Source organism: Crotalus tigris, unplaced genomic scaffold (assembly GCF_016545835.1).
Source record: "Crotalus tigris isolate CLP2741 ecotype Arizona unplaced genomic scaffold, ASM1654583v1 scf7180000024281.4978605, whole genome shotgun sequence".
Classification (NCBI taxonomy): Eukaryota; Metazoa; Chordata; class Lepidosauria; order Squamata; family Viperidae; genus Crotalus; species Crotalus tigris.
Genome location: NW_024100453.1, coordinates 3,819,890 through 3,837,506, shown reverse-complemented (window position 1 = coordinate 3,837,506; position 17,617 = coordinate 3,819,890). Strand labels below are relative to the sequence as shown.

Here is a 17,617-nt window from a genome sequence, read left to right as displayed (position 1 = left end):
CCTGAGTTCAGTCTTTAATATATTATATAGCTTGATCCATGTTATGATACAACACTCCATACATTTCAAGAAGTAGTACTTTGTTTGGTTCATCCTGAACCACCCAACAATCAATTACCCAGGAATTATCAGTACTCTAATATTATGAGAAAGGCAGGGATGGGATTCAGCCAGTTCGCACCACTTTGGCAGAACCAATAGCTAATTTTTTGTTGCCCAGGCCCAGAATGGACTTCAGGAAGTGGCATCCACACAGAGAACCGGTTGTTCACATATTCGAATCCCACTATTGGAGAAAGGGATAATAATAATCTGCTCCCTCTCAATTTTCTTTACCCAATGCAGTCTCTTATAGTTCTGTTTTAAGCATTTTCTTTCATTTTAACCAAAAGTTCTAATAACCTCTTTTTTGTATTATTTTTAGACTTTCCAGATTCTCCAGGCTAATTACAAAATCAGATCAATGCAATATTTCTAAATAATGATAGTGCTGCATTTAAAGTGCATGAGATTTTTCAGTTATATTTTTTCTATATGTTATAATATTTGTTTTAAATGAGAAACATACAGTTCTGTCTCAACTGGTGGCAGCACCTGGCTGATGTTGTCTGTGCTTAGAAGTTAAAGCAGGGATGGGTTTGGTTAATATCTGTATACAAGATTTCCAGAGAATATTAGACCTATTGCCTAGACTGGGGAGACAGAAAAAAACCACATCTTGTTTTTCCCAAGAAAACTACATGAATGTGCATTTGCAGAGACCTAATGCTGAGCTTTAAATTTAAACAGAACAGCACAGGACCTTGCCCCATCACAGACTGATACAAGGAGATTGTCATAGTGACAATTTTATTTTTAATCCATAAAATAGAGGTACCCTTTTTCACAGGTGCAGATATTATCAGTATTACCATCACAATCCAACACCCTTTTCCTAGTTGGAGGTTAATTGTTCAGAAATTAGGAATCCTTTTACCTTACAACTGCAACAATGTAATCATCAGGTCCCATGACAAGGACTTGGCTGGCCGAAGGGCCACTTTCAATAGAGAAATGTGGGATGTGAAGATCAGAGGGAAAAGCTTGAGAATCAATTTGCTGGTGCAGGAAATTGGCTTTAGATTTACTGCAAGGAGAAGCAAAATCAGGGAGGAATAATTATCTTGATCTTTGCTCATTGAATATATAGACATTTGGTCAAATAAGGATACTTTAAAAATAATGAAATTACAAATAAATAAAAATATAGAAACAATAAACAATAGCATTTGAAATGCATCTTGGTAGCCATCTTATTTTAGACTCTAAAAGCCTACATTTGGGTACCAGAGGCATCACCTTTTTTTCAAGAGTCCAGCCAGATTAAGCAGAATAGGCATGCTGCAGATCCTGTCAGCCAAAAAGTGTCGGCCGGCCGTGACCAGATGACAAGCTTTTTCTTCAGTGGCCCCTGCAATATAGAACATCCTCCCTTTGGAGATTAGAATGGCCCCAACCCTGTTAGCCTTTCATAAGTCCCTAAAAACGTTCCTATGTTCCTGAGTCTGGGGAGCTGAATGTGTTAAGAGCCCCATATCCTGGCTGTATTGCCAACTGCCAAATATTTTGGCTGATATGTACTGTATATTTAACCTATATGTTCTTTCAGGAGAATGCTAGATCCATATTCAAACAGAAAAGGTTGTCCTCAGCTTACAACCACAATTGAGCCCAACATTTTCATTGCTAAGCTAAGCAGTTATTGAGTTTTGCCCTATTTTATGACCTTCTTGCCACAGTTGTTAATCCTTGATGTTGGTAAATGAACCATGTGGTCGTTAAGCAAATCTAGCTTCCTCCATTGACTTTGCTTATCGGAAGCCAGCTGAGAAGGTTACAAATGACAAGCATGTGATCTTGGAACAGTGAAACTCATAAATACATGCCAGTTGCCAAGTGCCCGAATTATGCTCACATGACAACAGTGCTGCAATGATTGTAAGCGTGAAAAATGGTCATAAGTCACTTTTTTCAATGCCATTGTAACATCAAACAGTCAATAATTAAAGGTTGCAAGTTGAGGACTACTGTAGCCTTACTGAAAAGTGGCAGGTATGGGACACTTCTGTGTCTGTGACCTGGTAATTGGGCAACTTGACCAATGGTTAAACAGCTATTCAAGGCACCTTCCTACTTCAAGTTCCGTTACTGTTGTTTATATCAATAAAGTATTGTTTTAGTCAAACTTGGGGAGTTTGTTTCCAGACCTAGCCTTCTCAAAGGCCTGACATCATTCTTGGTGGCTTAAATAAATGCTAGTAGAAAGGTCATATATACTATGCTCTGTAGTAAGGTAAAAAATAATTATGAAGATAATTGAAATGGCTTCTACCCAGATTATTCACGGAAGTGGGAGTTACGTATATTGGGAAAAACATAAAATAATGTTGGATGCAGAGGGGCTAGGATACTTCAGAAATATTTGTGGTAGAACAGGAAGAAATAGTCTTTAATGAATGTGGATTGAATATAAAAGTAAATTATCAGAAATAAGTTGAAGAAGTACATTGAGGTGGTTTGATATGATTGAGGACTGAGTCAAAAAACAAATCTATAAATTAAGAGTGAATAGTTTAGAGCAATAAGAAAGCTAAGAAACATATTGTTGGAAGGAGTAAATGAAGTCCTTAAAAAAAGATGTTAAGAAGTTTAAAATCCCAAAACAACACGTGAACCAATAGATAGGCATGGTGGAAACAAGAATAGTTTGCAAGGATAAAAAAATTAGGGAGGTATAATGAATTTTGCTGGCTGAGACTTGTTTTAGCTATATTTCGTTTTTTCATTTCCTGCCTTAGTTCATTTGACTTAGTCTTTCTTATTCCTTTTCTGCATTTAGCATAAAGACAAAAATATCGGTATGAAGAATGATCATCAGAAAATTGAAACTCACCTCATCATATCTTCCACACTGTCAGAAATGGATGCATCATAGAAAGGATCTCCCAAACTGCTAGCTAATGCCAACACAACTTTTAAGGTCTACAAAATAGAAAGGAAAAAAAATAAAAATAATATGAAGATGGTCTTTGAAATCTCTCTTTCTCCAGGGAGACAGCTGCAAGCCAAGTCCAAGATATTTATGCTGCCTGAACAAGACAATGGTTTTTCTCATTCCCTTACAAAAGCCAATGGAGTAGCTTCTATCTGAGAAAGATGTCTTACTTTTCTTACAAGAACACCATAGTTGTTTGAAATAGTAAAGCAGGGATGGAAACTTAAATGTATGCATTATGTGGTGAGTCTCTGTTGCTCAGGTAGCCTGTTGTCCTTCAATATAGCAATAGCACTTAGACTCATATACTGCTCCATAGTGCTTTACAGCACTCTCTGCGCAATTTACAAATGTCAGCATATTGCCCCCAACAATCTGGGACCTCATTTTACTGGCCTTGGAAAGATGGAAGGCTGAGTCATCTTTGAGCCAATCAGGATCAGACTCCTGGGAGTGGGCAGAGTTAACCTGCAATACTGCATTCTGATCATTGCACCACCACAGTTCCTGGTAGAAGTTGCAGGCCCACTGTCAACTGTAGAAGTTGCAGTCCCACTGTTAAAAGAAGACTCAGCCACTAATCTTAAACCCTTTCCTATGTGGGATGTCAGGCCTTTCCTCAGATTACAACACTCAGGCCAGACCTGCAATTTTTATTGCCATAATTAAAACTTTTTGGTTCTTTGTTAAAAATTAATGGTGAGCGCACAATATAATTAATTTGTATTATGGGATGGGAGACAAGTTCTAAACCTCTTTTCTCTGCTTTCACTTTTCAACACTCTATAAGTGTTTGTGTGTGTGTGTGTGTGCACATGCATATGTGCACTTTCAACTCATTATTGACTCCTGGTGGCTGCCTAGACTAGTCCCTGCAGTTTTCTTGGCCACATTTGAGAACTAGTTTGCCATTGCTTGCCATTGTCTCCTTCCTAGAGCTGAGAGAGAATGACTGGCTCAAGGTCACAGTGGTAGTTTCTAGCCTGATGCCTTAACTTGCTGGCTCTCTTAACAATATTAACATTTGCTATTTGTATGTTTAAAAAAATAAACTTTGGAAACAAGTCACATTTAACCTCTCCCACCCCAGACTGTGATCGATATTTGTTGAAGTCTTTTTAAGGGATGAAAGATGATTTAACCTCAGATCCAGTTTGATACTTAATATCTAACTTACTTGATTATAGCAGAAATATACAAATCATTATATTTTCTAAAATGTATTTATTCATAGCATTTCTGGAAACCAAATAATAAAACTGTTAGCAACTGTGTTAAGTCTGTTTCAACAGCCACAGAAAATGCATTGCAGTTCTTAAGAATCACACGTCACATCTGTTGTGAAGTGAGCATACAAGGTCAAAGAATACATGTTGCATTGGCTATAAAAACATACATTACTATGAATGTTATTGGGTATGCTGAAAACAGTAATGCTTCTCTTTGACTTAAAGCCAAGAAATGCTTGTTCCATAATAAATCAGTGACTGCTCATAATGTATCACCATGCTAGTTCAGTATAAACAATTGAAGAGAAAACACTCTCTCATGTGTGGCTTAAGGCTACAGAATCAAAGTTAGTACTATTTTCAGATTGATCAGTTTCACAGTGAAATCTTCATCTGAATTTCTTTTATTAGAACGTTTACCTCCAATTCCTGAATGTTATTATTTTAAATATCACATTGAAGTCTATTATTTAAAAAATGTAGTTGCCAACATCAGGCATATATCAAATTTATCATGTGTATTTATGTTACATAAGCCACTATAAAAATAAGTATTCTCTAGGCATGGTATAAAAAAATCAACTGAGCCTGACCATAATTGTGCAGGAATAATCCCTGATTGTTTTTACTAGCTAAATATCAAATTATATGTCATATACTGTAAAACATGGTGACATAGATGACTGAAAAAAATTAGAGGTTTTGTTTTCCTGTCAGTTACAGTACAAGAAATATGCCATAAGGAGGTACTTTTAGCTAATATATGTGAAAGGACTGGCTTGTCTTCCAATAATCAGCAGATAGTAGAAAATATTAATAAATTTTCTCTTCAAAAACTCTTGTAGTTTATATCTGTTTATTGTAAGTCATAATAGTTGATATTAACATGAATTATTATCCTAATTTTAAAATGGATGGATATTTTCAAGATGGGAATTAATCAGGGTTCAGGAACCTGTAACTCATTATACATTCATAAGCCAAAATCCTGTTATTAGACACTACTGGCCATATTTCTGCTACTGAAATATATTGAAATGCGTTATCTAGATAATTTTTATGATCTCTCATGTAATTTTATTGGATATATTTATATAGAAAAGTATTTGAAATAAATTTTAAACAGTTGTTTTTTAAACTGTACAAAAATATGACTCCATTTTCAAGAGTAGACGCTCTAAGTTCATGAAATATTATCTTGCAAAAAAAAATTCTTGTACCTTATTTGCAATCATCTTTCACTTACTTCATTCAATTCTTTATAAAGGAATTAAATGGCATGAAACAGTATAGCAAAGTATATACGGTATATATAATACAATGAAGGAACAAAATCTTATGACAACTTCAAGCCCAAGCACTTTGGCTGAGCAAGTCTTACCTCTGTTATCCAATGCAGAATAATTTCCCTGCCTACTTGACTAGTAATATTAAATCCCTCAAGGATGTTTAGTGCTGTGATCAAAGCAGGACCTGTATGTGGAGGTGGTGGACTCAGAACAAGATGTCCTATTCAAATGAAAGAAGGAGAAAACCACAGAAAAACTGGGTTAGACTAATATGAAATAAAGAGCAGCTTCATAGTGGAGTTCAGAACAATCCATTCAGAAGAAAATCTCATTGAGTTTGGCAAGATTGATTACTATGTAAGAAAACATTGCAAGCTTAGTCTTGCTTTTTCTCAAAATGTAATTCAAATTCCTCCAAACTATTTTGAAACAAATGTTTTGAAAGCAACTTGTGACTTCAGCAGGAATCACATGTTACCCAACCTCAGCTAAATAGAGCATTGTCTTCTGATTAACCTTCAGAAATAAAAGGGACTTTAGTCAGCCCTTCATAAAGAAAATTATCTTCTGTTAGTATGACATGGTATTATTCAGTAATATGCCTATATGTAATAACCTGAGGCTTTAGCTTATCCCAATGGTATATTTCTATGCCACCAATAAAGTGTGGTTTCAGCCAAGGGCAAAAAACTTCTAAGTATGTTATAGTCTCCCAGGTAGGGTTTGGGAATACCTTATTATTTCTCTTTTCAGTTTTTATGGATATACCAGGCTTAACTTTTATTCTGTTCTCTGCGCACTACGCTAATTTATAAACAAATGGAATCCAAGTTTCTGTGTTTTTTTCCTAAAAAGTAGCTGTACTTCCTAAATTCAATTTAAAAATAAAAATTTAAAGGATATAAGAAATAACAGCATAGGCTATAGAAGGGGCTTTTTACCTTGGTATATTGTATGGACTGGATTTTCAACCAACACAGTGTAGTTGCTAAAGTCTTCTTCAGACAAAGTACCTCCAGATTTAAGGACCTAGTGAGAGGATCATAGTGGCATTACTTTCAATGCATTGTCCTAGTTTAAAATAACTTTTAAAATGGCTAAGCAATTACAAAACAATGACCTGTATCCTCCAGACCAACCAAATATTATTTTATTTGTAAACATATTATAACATGCACATTTTGGCATGTTGAAGGAATGATTTCTATACAAATTTATTAACAGTAGAAAAGAAGGAGAGAAAAAAGAAAACCTAATTTTGCATAGGTCACCCTGTTCATATTTATTACTGCCTAGACTTGTTGGGCCTATCTAATGAAAGCATTTTAGAACACAACAACTATTCCCTTTTAGCTAAGTGTGGGTTGATAGTGGCTGACAGCCTTTTTCTACCATTACATAATTTTTGGAATACTAGAGAAACCTTAAAATAATTCTTAACTATCTTGCCAAATGATACCCTGAAACTCATTATCCCAGATTCATTTAAATAAGAATTAGAATTCTCTGCAATTGTACATTTTACATTTGGTTTATTTGCTTGAGACCTTTCCATAAAAAATGCTCAGTGCTGCTAACAAGAAAATTCTTCATTCATACATATACCCAGCTATACAGACATATATGTACACAACAGCAATGAATGACTCGCCTCTGAAATAATTTCTTGTGTCACATTTCCACTATAAAAAGCTGACACTCCTCTTGATCCAATCAAGTCTAAAAGAGCTGCCAGATCTGGTCTTCTCACAAACATTCCTGGCAACAAAGGTTGCCCATCAGGAAAGAAGATGTCTCTGAATTTTTCTGAATGATTATAGTGTTCCTTCATTTCTTTTAAAGCCATTGCTACAAATGACAGAAATAACAAAAGAGTACATTTTGGGTTATTAAAGCTTTCCAAACCAACTTAGAAATTGAGGAAAAGTTCTTTCTAAAAGCACTTGTAGCCTGTTACATTTAATATACCTAATATTGTCACTTTTAGGTACTTCTGGTTTCAAAAATGAGAAGCTGTTTCTATTTATCTATTCTAATCCCTAAAGTGTTTTCTGTAGCTGATTGTGGTGGGGATGTTGGCTTTGTGTTGTGTAGCTCCAGCTGAGATCCTGACACAAGCCTGAAGCAATCTATGTCATCTCTTTGATGCCAGGTCTAGATATTTGGCTAAAGTAGCCAATTTGACCTCTTTGGGTGCTTTTTTCCAGAAAGAATGACTGCAGGAGGTGCTCTGAAAAGTAGCCAGAGGCTCAGTGGTGGGATTCAGATATGTGAACAACCAATTCTCTGTGTGGATGCCGCTTCTGGAAGTCCATTCGGGCCTGGGCAACAAAAAAATTAGCTACCGGTTCTGCCAAAGTGATGCGAACTGGCTGAATCCCACTACTGCAGAGTGTCACATGTTCCGACTAATGAAGCACTTCAAAGAACTTTCAGGCATGTTTCCTAAAGTCTTTATTTGCAGAGCTACAAATTTTGCCGGTCACCATGTTGGACTGGTTAATGCCAGAATCTGAACTTCCGGTCGCTGGCATCAAGATTTCCTTGCTCAACCCCTCCCTTCTCATGCAGTCACAGGTCACATTATCCAATTAGTGAGAAGGTCAAAAGTTTACTTCCTCTTTCTTTCCCGGGCTTTTTCCCCCGCCCAGTCTAAGCTAAGTATTAACCCAATAAATGCCAAACAGTTTTGCATATTGTCAAAGCAAGAATATACAGTATTTGCAGCATTGACATCCGGCCCCCCTTACAAGAAGGACAGAACCTGTAAAGTAAACAAAAGCATATGTTAAGGGTTATCTTTCGGTTTGTTGGGGTGTTTCACATGAAACCTTTTGATCAATCTGTCAGCATTCACTTCACTAGATTTCACCCATGTGGCTTCAGACAATGGGTCTCCCTTCCATTGTACCAAGTACTGCAATTTCCCCTACTTTCAGGTAGGTCCACTATAAGGTCCATAGCTATTTCTTCCCAGGGTTGAGAAGGGTCTGCCACAGGTTGCAGTAACCCAGGAGTTTTCCCCGGGATTCTTTTCATTGTAGCACATACAGTACAACTTTTTACAAAGTTTTCCACGTCCTTTTTCAGCCCCGGCCACCAAAATTGCCGGCGGGTGAGGTGTAGGGTTTTCAAATATCCAAAGTGTCCAGCCTGCTTTACATTGTGGCTGTGTTTGAGAGCATTTAGACGGAGCGCTTCTGGCAAATATAACTTCCCCCCTTTGTAAGCCAAGCCATCCCTGCATGTTAGGGACGCTTGATTATCTTTGAACCATCGGTCAGTGAGGAGCTCTCGTTTTATTTTCTTCACTCCAGGGTCATCCGGATTGGGGACCCTGCGAGGTGTAAGTTGAGTGACAGTTTGTGGATTGGGAATAATTGCCTCGTTAACCTGCTCTCGCTCACTTTTGTACTGGGGTAATCGGGATAGCGCATCAGCTAGAAAGTTCTTTCCTCCTGGTATGTACTTTAGAGTGAAGTTGAAGCGGTTAAAGTACTGTGCCCACCGTACTTGCTTTGGTGACAATTTGCGAGGAGTTTTCAGTGCCTCTAGGTTCTTGTGATCAGTCCATACCTCAAATGGCACCTTGCTCCCTTCTAGATGTCGCCAGTTCAATAGCGCCCACCTAATTGCGAAGGCCTCTTTCTCCCAGATTGCCCATCTTCGCTCGGTCTCCGTGAATTTCTTAGAGGTGTAGGCACAGGGTTGCAGGATCCCATTTTTGTTCTTTTGAAGTAACACTGCTCCAACCGCCACATCGCTGGCGTCGGCTTGAATCACAAAGGGTTCCCCTGGGCAGGGGTGCTTTAGAACCGGTTCAGCGGCAAATAGTCTCTTTAAATTCTCAAAAGCTGTTTGACAGCTCATTGTCCATGCTAGTGGTTGGCCCGGTCGTGGCTTCCCTCCTCCTTTGCCTGTTTTGAGTAGTTCTGTAAGAGGAAGGGCAATCTCGGCAAAAGAAGGGATGAATTGACGATAAAAGTTGGCAAAACCCAGAAAGCTTTGGAGCTGTTTGCGAGTCCTTGGGGGTTGCCATTCGATTATAGTTTTTACCTTGGCCGGATCCATTTCAATACCTTCATTGGAAATTCGGTAGCCAAGATAGTCTAATTGGGTTCGGTGAAATTCACATTTTGACAATTTGACATAAAGCTTGGCATTCAATAGTTTCTTTAACACTTCTCTCACTAGCTTTATGTGATCATTCATGTTTGTGCTGTATATCAGGATATCATCAAGATACACCAAAACCCCTTTGTACAAGTGATCATGTAGAACCTCATTAATCAACTGCATAAATACAGCTGGGGCCCCCTGTAGTCCAAATGGCATGACTTTGAACTGATAGCTCCCCATAGGGCAGTTGAAGGCAGTTTTCCACTCGTCTCCCTCTTTTATTCTCACCCGGTAGTATGCCTCTCTTAGGTCTAACTTAGTGAAGACACTCCCCTTAGCCAGGTGGGTCAATAAATCCTTTAGGAGGGGGAGGGGGTATTTATTTTCCACACTTACAGCATTGAGTCCCTTGTAGTCTACGCAGAGACGAAGAGACCCATCTTTTTTCTCTTTGAACAACACAGGGGCTCCCACGGAAGATTTGGCCCGTTCAATAAACCCCCTCGCTAGGTTCTTGTTCACATATCGCTGCATCTCCTCCATTTCGAGGGGGGACATAGCATACATCCTCGGACGTGGGAGTTTGGCTCCGGGCACCAGTTCGATGGAGCAGTCATTGGGTCTGTGAGAGGGTAGGGCATCACATTCTTTTTCACTGAACACCTCCGCCAGGTCCAAGTATTCTTTGGGGATGACTGGTTCACCTGGGGTCAGTGAGACGGCCATGTGCGCTCGCTCATTGGGTGGCCTAAGATGCCCAGTAACATCTGTTGAATCAGTGGGGGGATCAGGTCCTATAGGTAGTCTCACAATTCTCATTCCTTTCTCCCACCAGATAAACGGCTTCCATTTGTCTAACCAGGCTAGTCCTAGGATCACTGCCTCGGTCATCTTTGGAGCCACCAGGAAACGAATAAACTCCCAGTGTGCACCTATTTCTAGGCGTAAGGGCTCCGTTAATTGTGTAATAAGAGTCCCTCCCATCAGGGAGCCATCGGCTTGCTCAAATCTCATCGGTTTGGAAAGCTGTTTTGCCCTTATGCCCATTTTCATGGCAAACGCCAGACTAATAATGCAGCGGGTACATCCCGAATCAATTAGTACGTTTAAGTCTATTTGTGCCCCAGATGTAGGGATTACAAGTTTGGCGGGCAGTGAAAAAGGCAGGATTTGTTGACTCACCATTGGGTCGTTTTCTCCTTCATCGTTGCTATCAAAGAAGGGAAGAGCAGGGGCAGGTCCACCTGGAGTCTTGGCATTCTCCTGTGTGTGGGGTGTAACCTGGGCGACTGGTTCTTGCGTGAGTCGATTAGATTTTTCTCTTGGTAGCCGCTGAGCAGGTTTCTTTTGCATCGCCGGTCCTGGCTTGCTCTGCAGTCGAGGGTAGGGGACTGGACAGGTGGCCGCTCGGTGTCCTCCTTGTCCACACCGGAAACACTCGAAGGAAGGGCGTGCAGGTGGCCTGGGTCTCTCAGCCCTTGCAGTGGTTGAAGGCTTTCGTGGGGGTGATTGCTGTTCAGGTAGCTCTGGTTGCTGTTCGGGTTCCTGTGGGGGAGGCTTTTTATAGCGAGAGAGCTTAACATCCAGCTTCACGGCCGTCTGGTACCACTCCTGCAGCCGATCAGGTACTTCTCGATAGATGCAAGCCTGGGAGAGGTGATCATCTAATCCCTCGATGAAGTGATGGATGAGGGACTGCTCAGGCCACCCCTCTATTCGACCTGCCATCTTGCGGAACTCTCGCACGTACTCTAGGGCAGGCCTCCCTGCTTGTTTTATCTTGTGAATTTGTCCTGCTGCTTTTGAAGTCTTCGCTCTCAGCTGGGAAATCTGCCAAATTTCTCTCTCTCCCGGCTTGCTGGCTGTCGCTTTCCCCCCCGGGGAAACTGCTGCAGCTACGGGGCTGGTTTCAGGCAATTTTTTTTTTCTCCATAATGAGATCTCCCCCGAGGCTGCTGTTGATAAATCGGGACGTAGATCGTTTGAAAAGAGTGTGGATTCTGGCATGATGTCACATGTTCCGACTAATGAAGCACTTCAAAGAACTTTCAGGCATGTTTCCTAAAGTCTTTATTTGCAGAGCTACAAATTTTGCCGGTCACCATGTTGGACTGGTTAATGCCAGAATCTGAACTTCCGGTCGCTGGCATCAAGCTTTCCTTGCTCAACCCCTCCCTTCTCATGCAGTCACAGGTCACATTATCCAATTAGTGAGAAGGTCAAAAGTTTACTTCCTCTTTCTTTCCCGGGCTTTTTCCCCCGCCCAGTCTAAGCTAAGTATTAACCCAATAAATGCCAAACAGTTTTGCATATTGTCAAAGCAAGAATATACAGTATTTGCAGCATTGACACAGAGACTTCTGATGTGATGGGGGCTGTGCCAGGCTGAGAGGAGCCTTTGTGGACTTTGAGTCCCTTGCTAGTGTTACTCTCTGTGCTGAGATGAGAGTCTATCTGTTTTCCCCTGTGAAGTCAAAGATTGGAGTCTTTGCTCACAGCTGATTTTTTAAATCTTTATCTGACTGGGTAGAAGATGAAAGGACAATGATATGACAGAAATGCTTTGGGAAACTGCCACAGGATCCAGGTTCCTCATGGGCTGTTTGAATGCTTGAAAACAAGTGTACCTTCATGGTAGAGTTTTGGAATTATTGTGAGGGGCTTGGATGTTTGAAAGGGTGTGGTGAATGGATGCCTCGGCCTGCAAGAAGAAATAAGGAGTGGGAGGGAACTGGAGAGAGAATGAAAGACTGGCAGAGCCACTGAGACTATGACTGGCAGAGGAAGGGATGGTGAGAGCCTGAGAGTGGGCCATCCTTAGTGACATTGGGACTGCTATTTGAGACCAGCCCCAATAGCCATCCCTCAGAGTTCTTTCTTGATACCAGGTTGATACCCAATCCTTGATAGCCAGGACTCCAGCTGTGGTTTTGTCCAACAAAATCTTAGAGGGTTATCTTAAGCAAGTCAAGGCTGGTCAAGGCTGCCTGGGAAGTGACCTGTGGTTGGATCCATGGAGCAATATCTGCTTCTTTGAGGAGAGAATCATCTCCTTATCCCTGAAGGTGGTAAGGTTCATCCCATTCTCACTGGGCACCATGAAACTTTTGTCTGGTCTATAACCTTTCCTTCAGGGCATAGGGCCTGAGTATTTGAAAGCCTGCCTGACTCCAATTATTCCTATCTGCCCAGTGAGGTTGGGTTCAGTGGGAGTGCTTTAGGTGCAATTGTTTAAGAAGTGTCATTTAGCAAGACCTAGGAAGTTCCCTTCTCTGTCACAGTGCCTACTCTTTGGAAGGTTATCCTCCCAGAAATCCAGATGGCTTTCATTCTGAGGAAGTTATTAAGACTTGACTATTCTCCCTGGCTTTGAATCAGGGCGGTGATTGAACACCTGTTGGGTAGTTTTTATGTTTGTATTTGGGCCACTGATTATTTCTTCTTGTTTTGTTTTTGTTTTATTTTTTAATTGTAAGCTGACAAGTGTGTGTGTGTGTGTGTGTGTGTGTGTGTGTTTGTGTGTGCATTTGGGCATGAAGGTACATGTGAGAAGCAGAAAAAATTAAGAGATTTTATTACATTAGAAGTTGTTGTTTTATTTGAAAGCAGACTTAGTGTTTTATTAGCTGTTGCATGACATTTACTTGATAGAGCCAGGGCATGGGAACTCAGATTAATAATCCACCCTCAGTGTGTCTATTCAGAATAAAAATTCATGGAATTTATTCAACAATATTGTCTAAGAATCAACTAAATAGTTAATTTGAAGCAACAAAGGTAGAGTAGGAGACATTTATTAATCTATTTCTCTGTACAATTCTGAATCAATTGACACAATATTCAACTTTTACCAGTATCAGATTGGTTGTCCCTAATCTTGTAGTAGATGCTATGAAACGGTGGTGTGGATAAGTGTTGAAGGAAGGAAGGATGAAATAGTATGTTTATTATTGTTGTTGTTGTTGTTGATATTATTATTGAATGACTGGCCCAAAATTACCCAACCAAACTTCTTGCTTGAAAGACGACTAGAATCTGAGTCTCCCCATTTCTATCCAGCTGTTTAACCACCATACCATATTGCTCTCATAATCCAAAATATAACTGGAGGAAAGTAAACCTTAATAATAGTAATGGAAAATTTAGAGTAATACTGCACTGGCCAGCATCAAAAAAAATATGGTACTTTTTGCACACATAGTCTAGTCTCACCATACCTCTTGTTCTGCAAAAACACTCACCTAAATCATATGTGACATTGAATCCATCTTGAGCTATGTCTGCAACAAGACCCAACAACTGTCTCCATGGCAGCCTAGCAAAACAGAAGGAATGGCTTGACTTGACAGTCTTCATCTCATTAGGAATATAAAACCATAATGAAAATGTTACCAAATAATTTTAGGCAAAATTTTTCAATCCCATTTTATGTAAAACCCAAGTTAATTTTTCTTGTCCTTCTGCTGTTCTGAAGATGATATACAAAACTAACTATTGACTGGTATCAAAATATAAACACAAAATGATAGTTACAATGGAGTACACAATTTTTGACCAAGTTCGTGTTTGATCCTTGATGCTTGGGTTTACAGTAAAACAATTAATACTAATATTGGAAGAGGAGGAAGAGGTGAAGGTGAAGAAGAATAAAGAACAGGAGAAGGGGCTGCTGCTGCTAATTGCAGACCAGAATTAGCCAAGACAAGAATTAAAATTGAGTTGATTAAATTTAAATTTGTTCAATATAGTTAATAAAATTATTCATTGTACATATTGTCCAATCTTTGCATTTTCAAGGGAAATGAACAGAAAGAAGAGCAAAAGTGACATGAGTGTAAAATCAAAGTAGAACTGAAGGGAAAGAAATTAGAAGAAGACATTTGGCAGAAAATCACAACTTATAGGACCTTTGCCAACTGCTATACTTCCAAAGACAGCTCAGAATGTAAAAATTAGATTAAATGTAATTAGGCTAATGAAAGATAGTAATATATGTCCTGCCTGCATATTTAATAAAGTTCTATCACATTAAATGAAATTTCCTAGCAACTTTTAGAGGAGATCTGAAAGCAATATCATAGGATCTGAGGGCCACACAAACTCTTAGAGACTTCCACTGTGTATCTCTTTAGTATTTGAAAACTGACCGATCCCTAATATGAGAGATTCTGGACATTAGATTACAGGTTTTTCAGAGATATAACTGATCTCATTTCTTTGTGCGCTTTAGCACAGCAAACATGTCTATCCCATTCACTTATTATTTTTGCACTTATAGATAGGTAAGTACTTTGATCTATCTATCTATCTATCTATCTATCTATCTATCTATCTATCTATCTATCTATCTATCTAAAGTGCTATAGATAGATAGACTGCTTTTAATAGATACAGATTGCCTATGAGATGTGGGTCTGACTGCTTCCATTTATAATAAGGGTTAATAAGAAATAACCCTTGCACATGGCATATTGTTATTTAACACATACTTCATCTTCCAGTTGGTACTGAACAATGGAGTGCATCCACATGACAAATGTTCTTTACCTCCCATAAAATTGATGTGCTTCATAGAGTCCTTTCATCATTCCTGGAACACCCACCAAGAGACCCGGCTGGATTAAAAAAAAAAAAGGAAGAACATAAGGAAAGAGTCAAGAATTTTAAAAACAATGCTTTAAATGGAATCTAACTTTTAAATCCTTTTTTAAAAAAACTGTTCATTCTTTTAATTTACTTAATTTGTAAAGCCATTCATTGAACAATAACTCAGGGTGGTTTTACAGACTGATGAAGTGAGTAAATAAAATTAAACTTTGAAAAACCCAAATAAGAAGCAAAAAGAGAAGGTACAGAGAAGATGCAAATTCTTTAAACAGGAGTGAGGCCCATTGTGCCATGGAAAGGAAGATTGTTGTTAAAAATACCAGCAAAGTCAAGAGAGTCTCTATCAGAATAGGAAGATAAAGCTTTATTTACAGCATTTTTACTAATTCAGTGACAAAAAAACAGGAAATGACAACAGATGAATAGAGATCTTTACCAACCAACTACTACTCATCACATAAATAATTAAGGTAATGACTCACCTTTGTTTCCCAAAACTTGCTAAGTCCTTCTCCTTGGATGTTGAAGGGGGCAGTTTCTCGGAAATCAACAACCTGGCTTTCATTCTTCGTGATGTCATGAACCAGCATTACCCCTCCACTGCAACAGTGGAACCACAAAATCAGTGAAACTTACATTAAGAATACCTTGTCGGCTCCAGTATGACTTTTTCTCAGCTGAGCTCCAGTACAAAGAATCTACCCTTTGTAGTTTAAGTAGTTACCCAAGACTGTTACCCTCCTGTACATCCTTTTCTTGAAGATAATGACAGGTCCACTCATTTTTCTCCTGGCTACCTTAACATTGCCGTTTTGAAGGAGTAGTCAAAATGATGCAGTGTGAAACAGCTGCAGTGGCTGCAGATATGTATCACAGGCATCTTGCAATGTGTTGAACTGAGGATCCTTCCATAATGATACATGGGGGACAGATGCATTTTGAACACAATGAAAAGACAGCTGAGATGGGGAGAGCAGTGAATGGTGCTTGGCCCCAGTTTGACATGTGTCTTGGTTTGATGCTCAAAGCAGCTTCTTCGTTTTACCAAATTAGGGCTGGCAATGCTGAAACACTCAAGAAAGCAATTTTGGATAGAGTGGTATAATAGAACGATCTGTTGTAAAGTAGCTTTATATTTCTTTTTTATCAGAGCTATACAAGACTATTCTGAATATATACCTCTGTGGCAAAATGGATTTTAAAATGTACAGGACATTAATAAGAAACAATAATAGAATGCTTAAAGATAACAAATACAATGGGAAAATAACTTTTTTGAACACAATGTTGTTGTGTTTTCTTTAAGAGACTCCTGCTCTTCAGGTTGGTATTATACAGGCAAGTCCTTAGGGTAAAATAGAAATAGGGTTAATATATGCCTCTCTTCTTAAACCATAGCTACTATTCATCTGATACTTTAATCACCACTTAAAATAGAGCAAGTCTAAGTTATTAATCCAGTCTGTATGAAAAGGAAGTTTAAATTGGCTTCATTTTTGTGGGTTATTTTTATTTCTCTAGTCTCTGATTAAGTGGGATGGATACCAAAGTAGAGTTTCCAGTTTCAACAAAAGTTCTCTCAAATCCCAGCTGATGGCTCATTATCAGGTTTCATAATTCATGTAATTATATACCTTAGAGCTTCCTGATTTCCAACCACTGAGACCTTGAAATCTCTCTTGTATAATAGCTACCTAAAACAAACACCCTGATTATCGATGGGAAGCAACAGCTATAAGCAATATGTGTTGCAGACAAAAACAGAACTTCAAACACACCATTGTGGCCACTATCTTAACATTACCATACCTTGTGGATATCCCTGACATCATGGCAACAGACACAAGTGCAGTTAGGATTACGAAGGCAACTTGGGCTATGCTAAGGCACTGCAGCAATGACCATCCAAAATTTGAGGGGCTGGCAGTGCAATTCTGGTTGGGCTTCATCTCTAGCCAGAATTATTCATAGGGGAAAAAATGAACCACCAGTCTACCCAAATTGGACTCCACGTACTAAATGACTTTCCTAGACAAGGCTCTATATTGTTTTAATTTGAAAAAAATCCAGCAGATAACATTTTAGAGGTATAAGATTTCTCCACAATGTTTTGTAAAATCCACTCTACACTCAGGTTTTCAGAGTCTTTCAACCTAAAGTCCTTTCTTTGAGTAATAGACATTAAAATATAAAATTGCCATTCAGAAATAGTGTATTTCACAAGAGTTGCATCATTTCAGAACAATATATTTCATGTGCGAATATAGTAAACAGGAATTACACTTGCATCAGTTGTTAGAAAAGCATACCCTTCCATTGGTTGCAGAAATTCACTCCCA

At 39.0% G+C, this 17,617-nt stretch overlaps 1 protein-coding gene across 3 annotated transcripts in view; it reads right to left on the bottom strand.

Annotated features, from left to right (window-relative positions):
* GGT7 (gamma-glutamyltransferase 7) overlaps nucleotides 1-17,617 on the bottom strand; it is a 32,257-nt gene that overhangs the window by 3,907 nt on the left and 10,733 nt on the right. For all 3 annotated transcript variants that reach the window (XM_039323726.1, XM_039323727.1, XM_039323728.1), the window contains exons 4-11: nucleotides 15,761-15,878; nucleotides 15,219-15,286; nucleotides 13,913-13,986; nucleotides 7,204-7,400; nucleotides 6,494-6,581; nucleotides 5,645-5,772; nucleotides 2,933-3,021; nucleotides 977-1,126 (exon numbers count right to left, since the gene is read on the bottom strand). In XM_039323726.1, coding sequence (XP_039179660.1) covers nucleotides 977-1,126; nucleotides 2,933-3,021; nucleotides 5,645-5,772; nucleotides 6,494-6,581; nucleotides 7,204-7,400; nucleotides 13,913-13,986; nucleotides 15,219-15,286; nucleotides 15,761-15,878 — 912 coding nt within the window. The remainder of the gene's footprint in view (nucleotides 1-976; nucleotides 1,127-2,932; nucleotides 3,022-5,644; nucleotides 5,773-6,493; nucleotides 6,582-7,203; nucleotides 7,401-13,912; nucleotides 13,987-15,218; nucleotides 15,287-15,760; nucleotides 15,879-17,617) is intronic.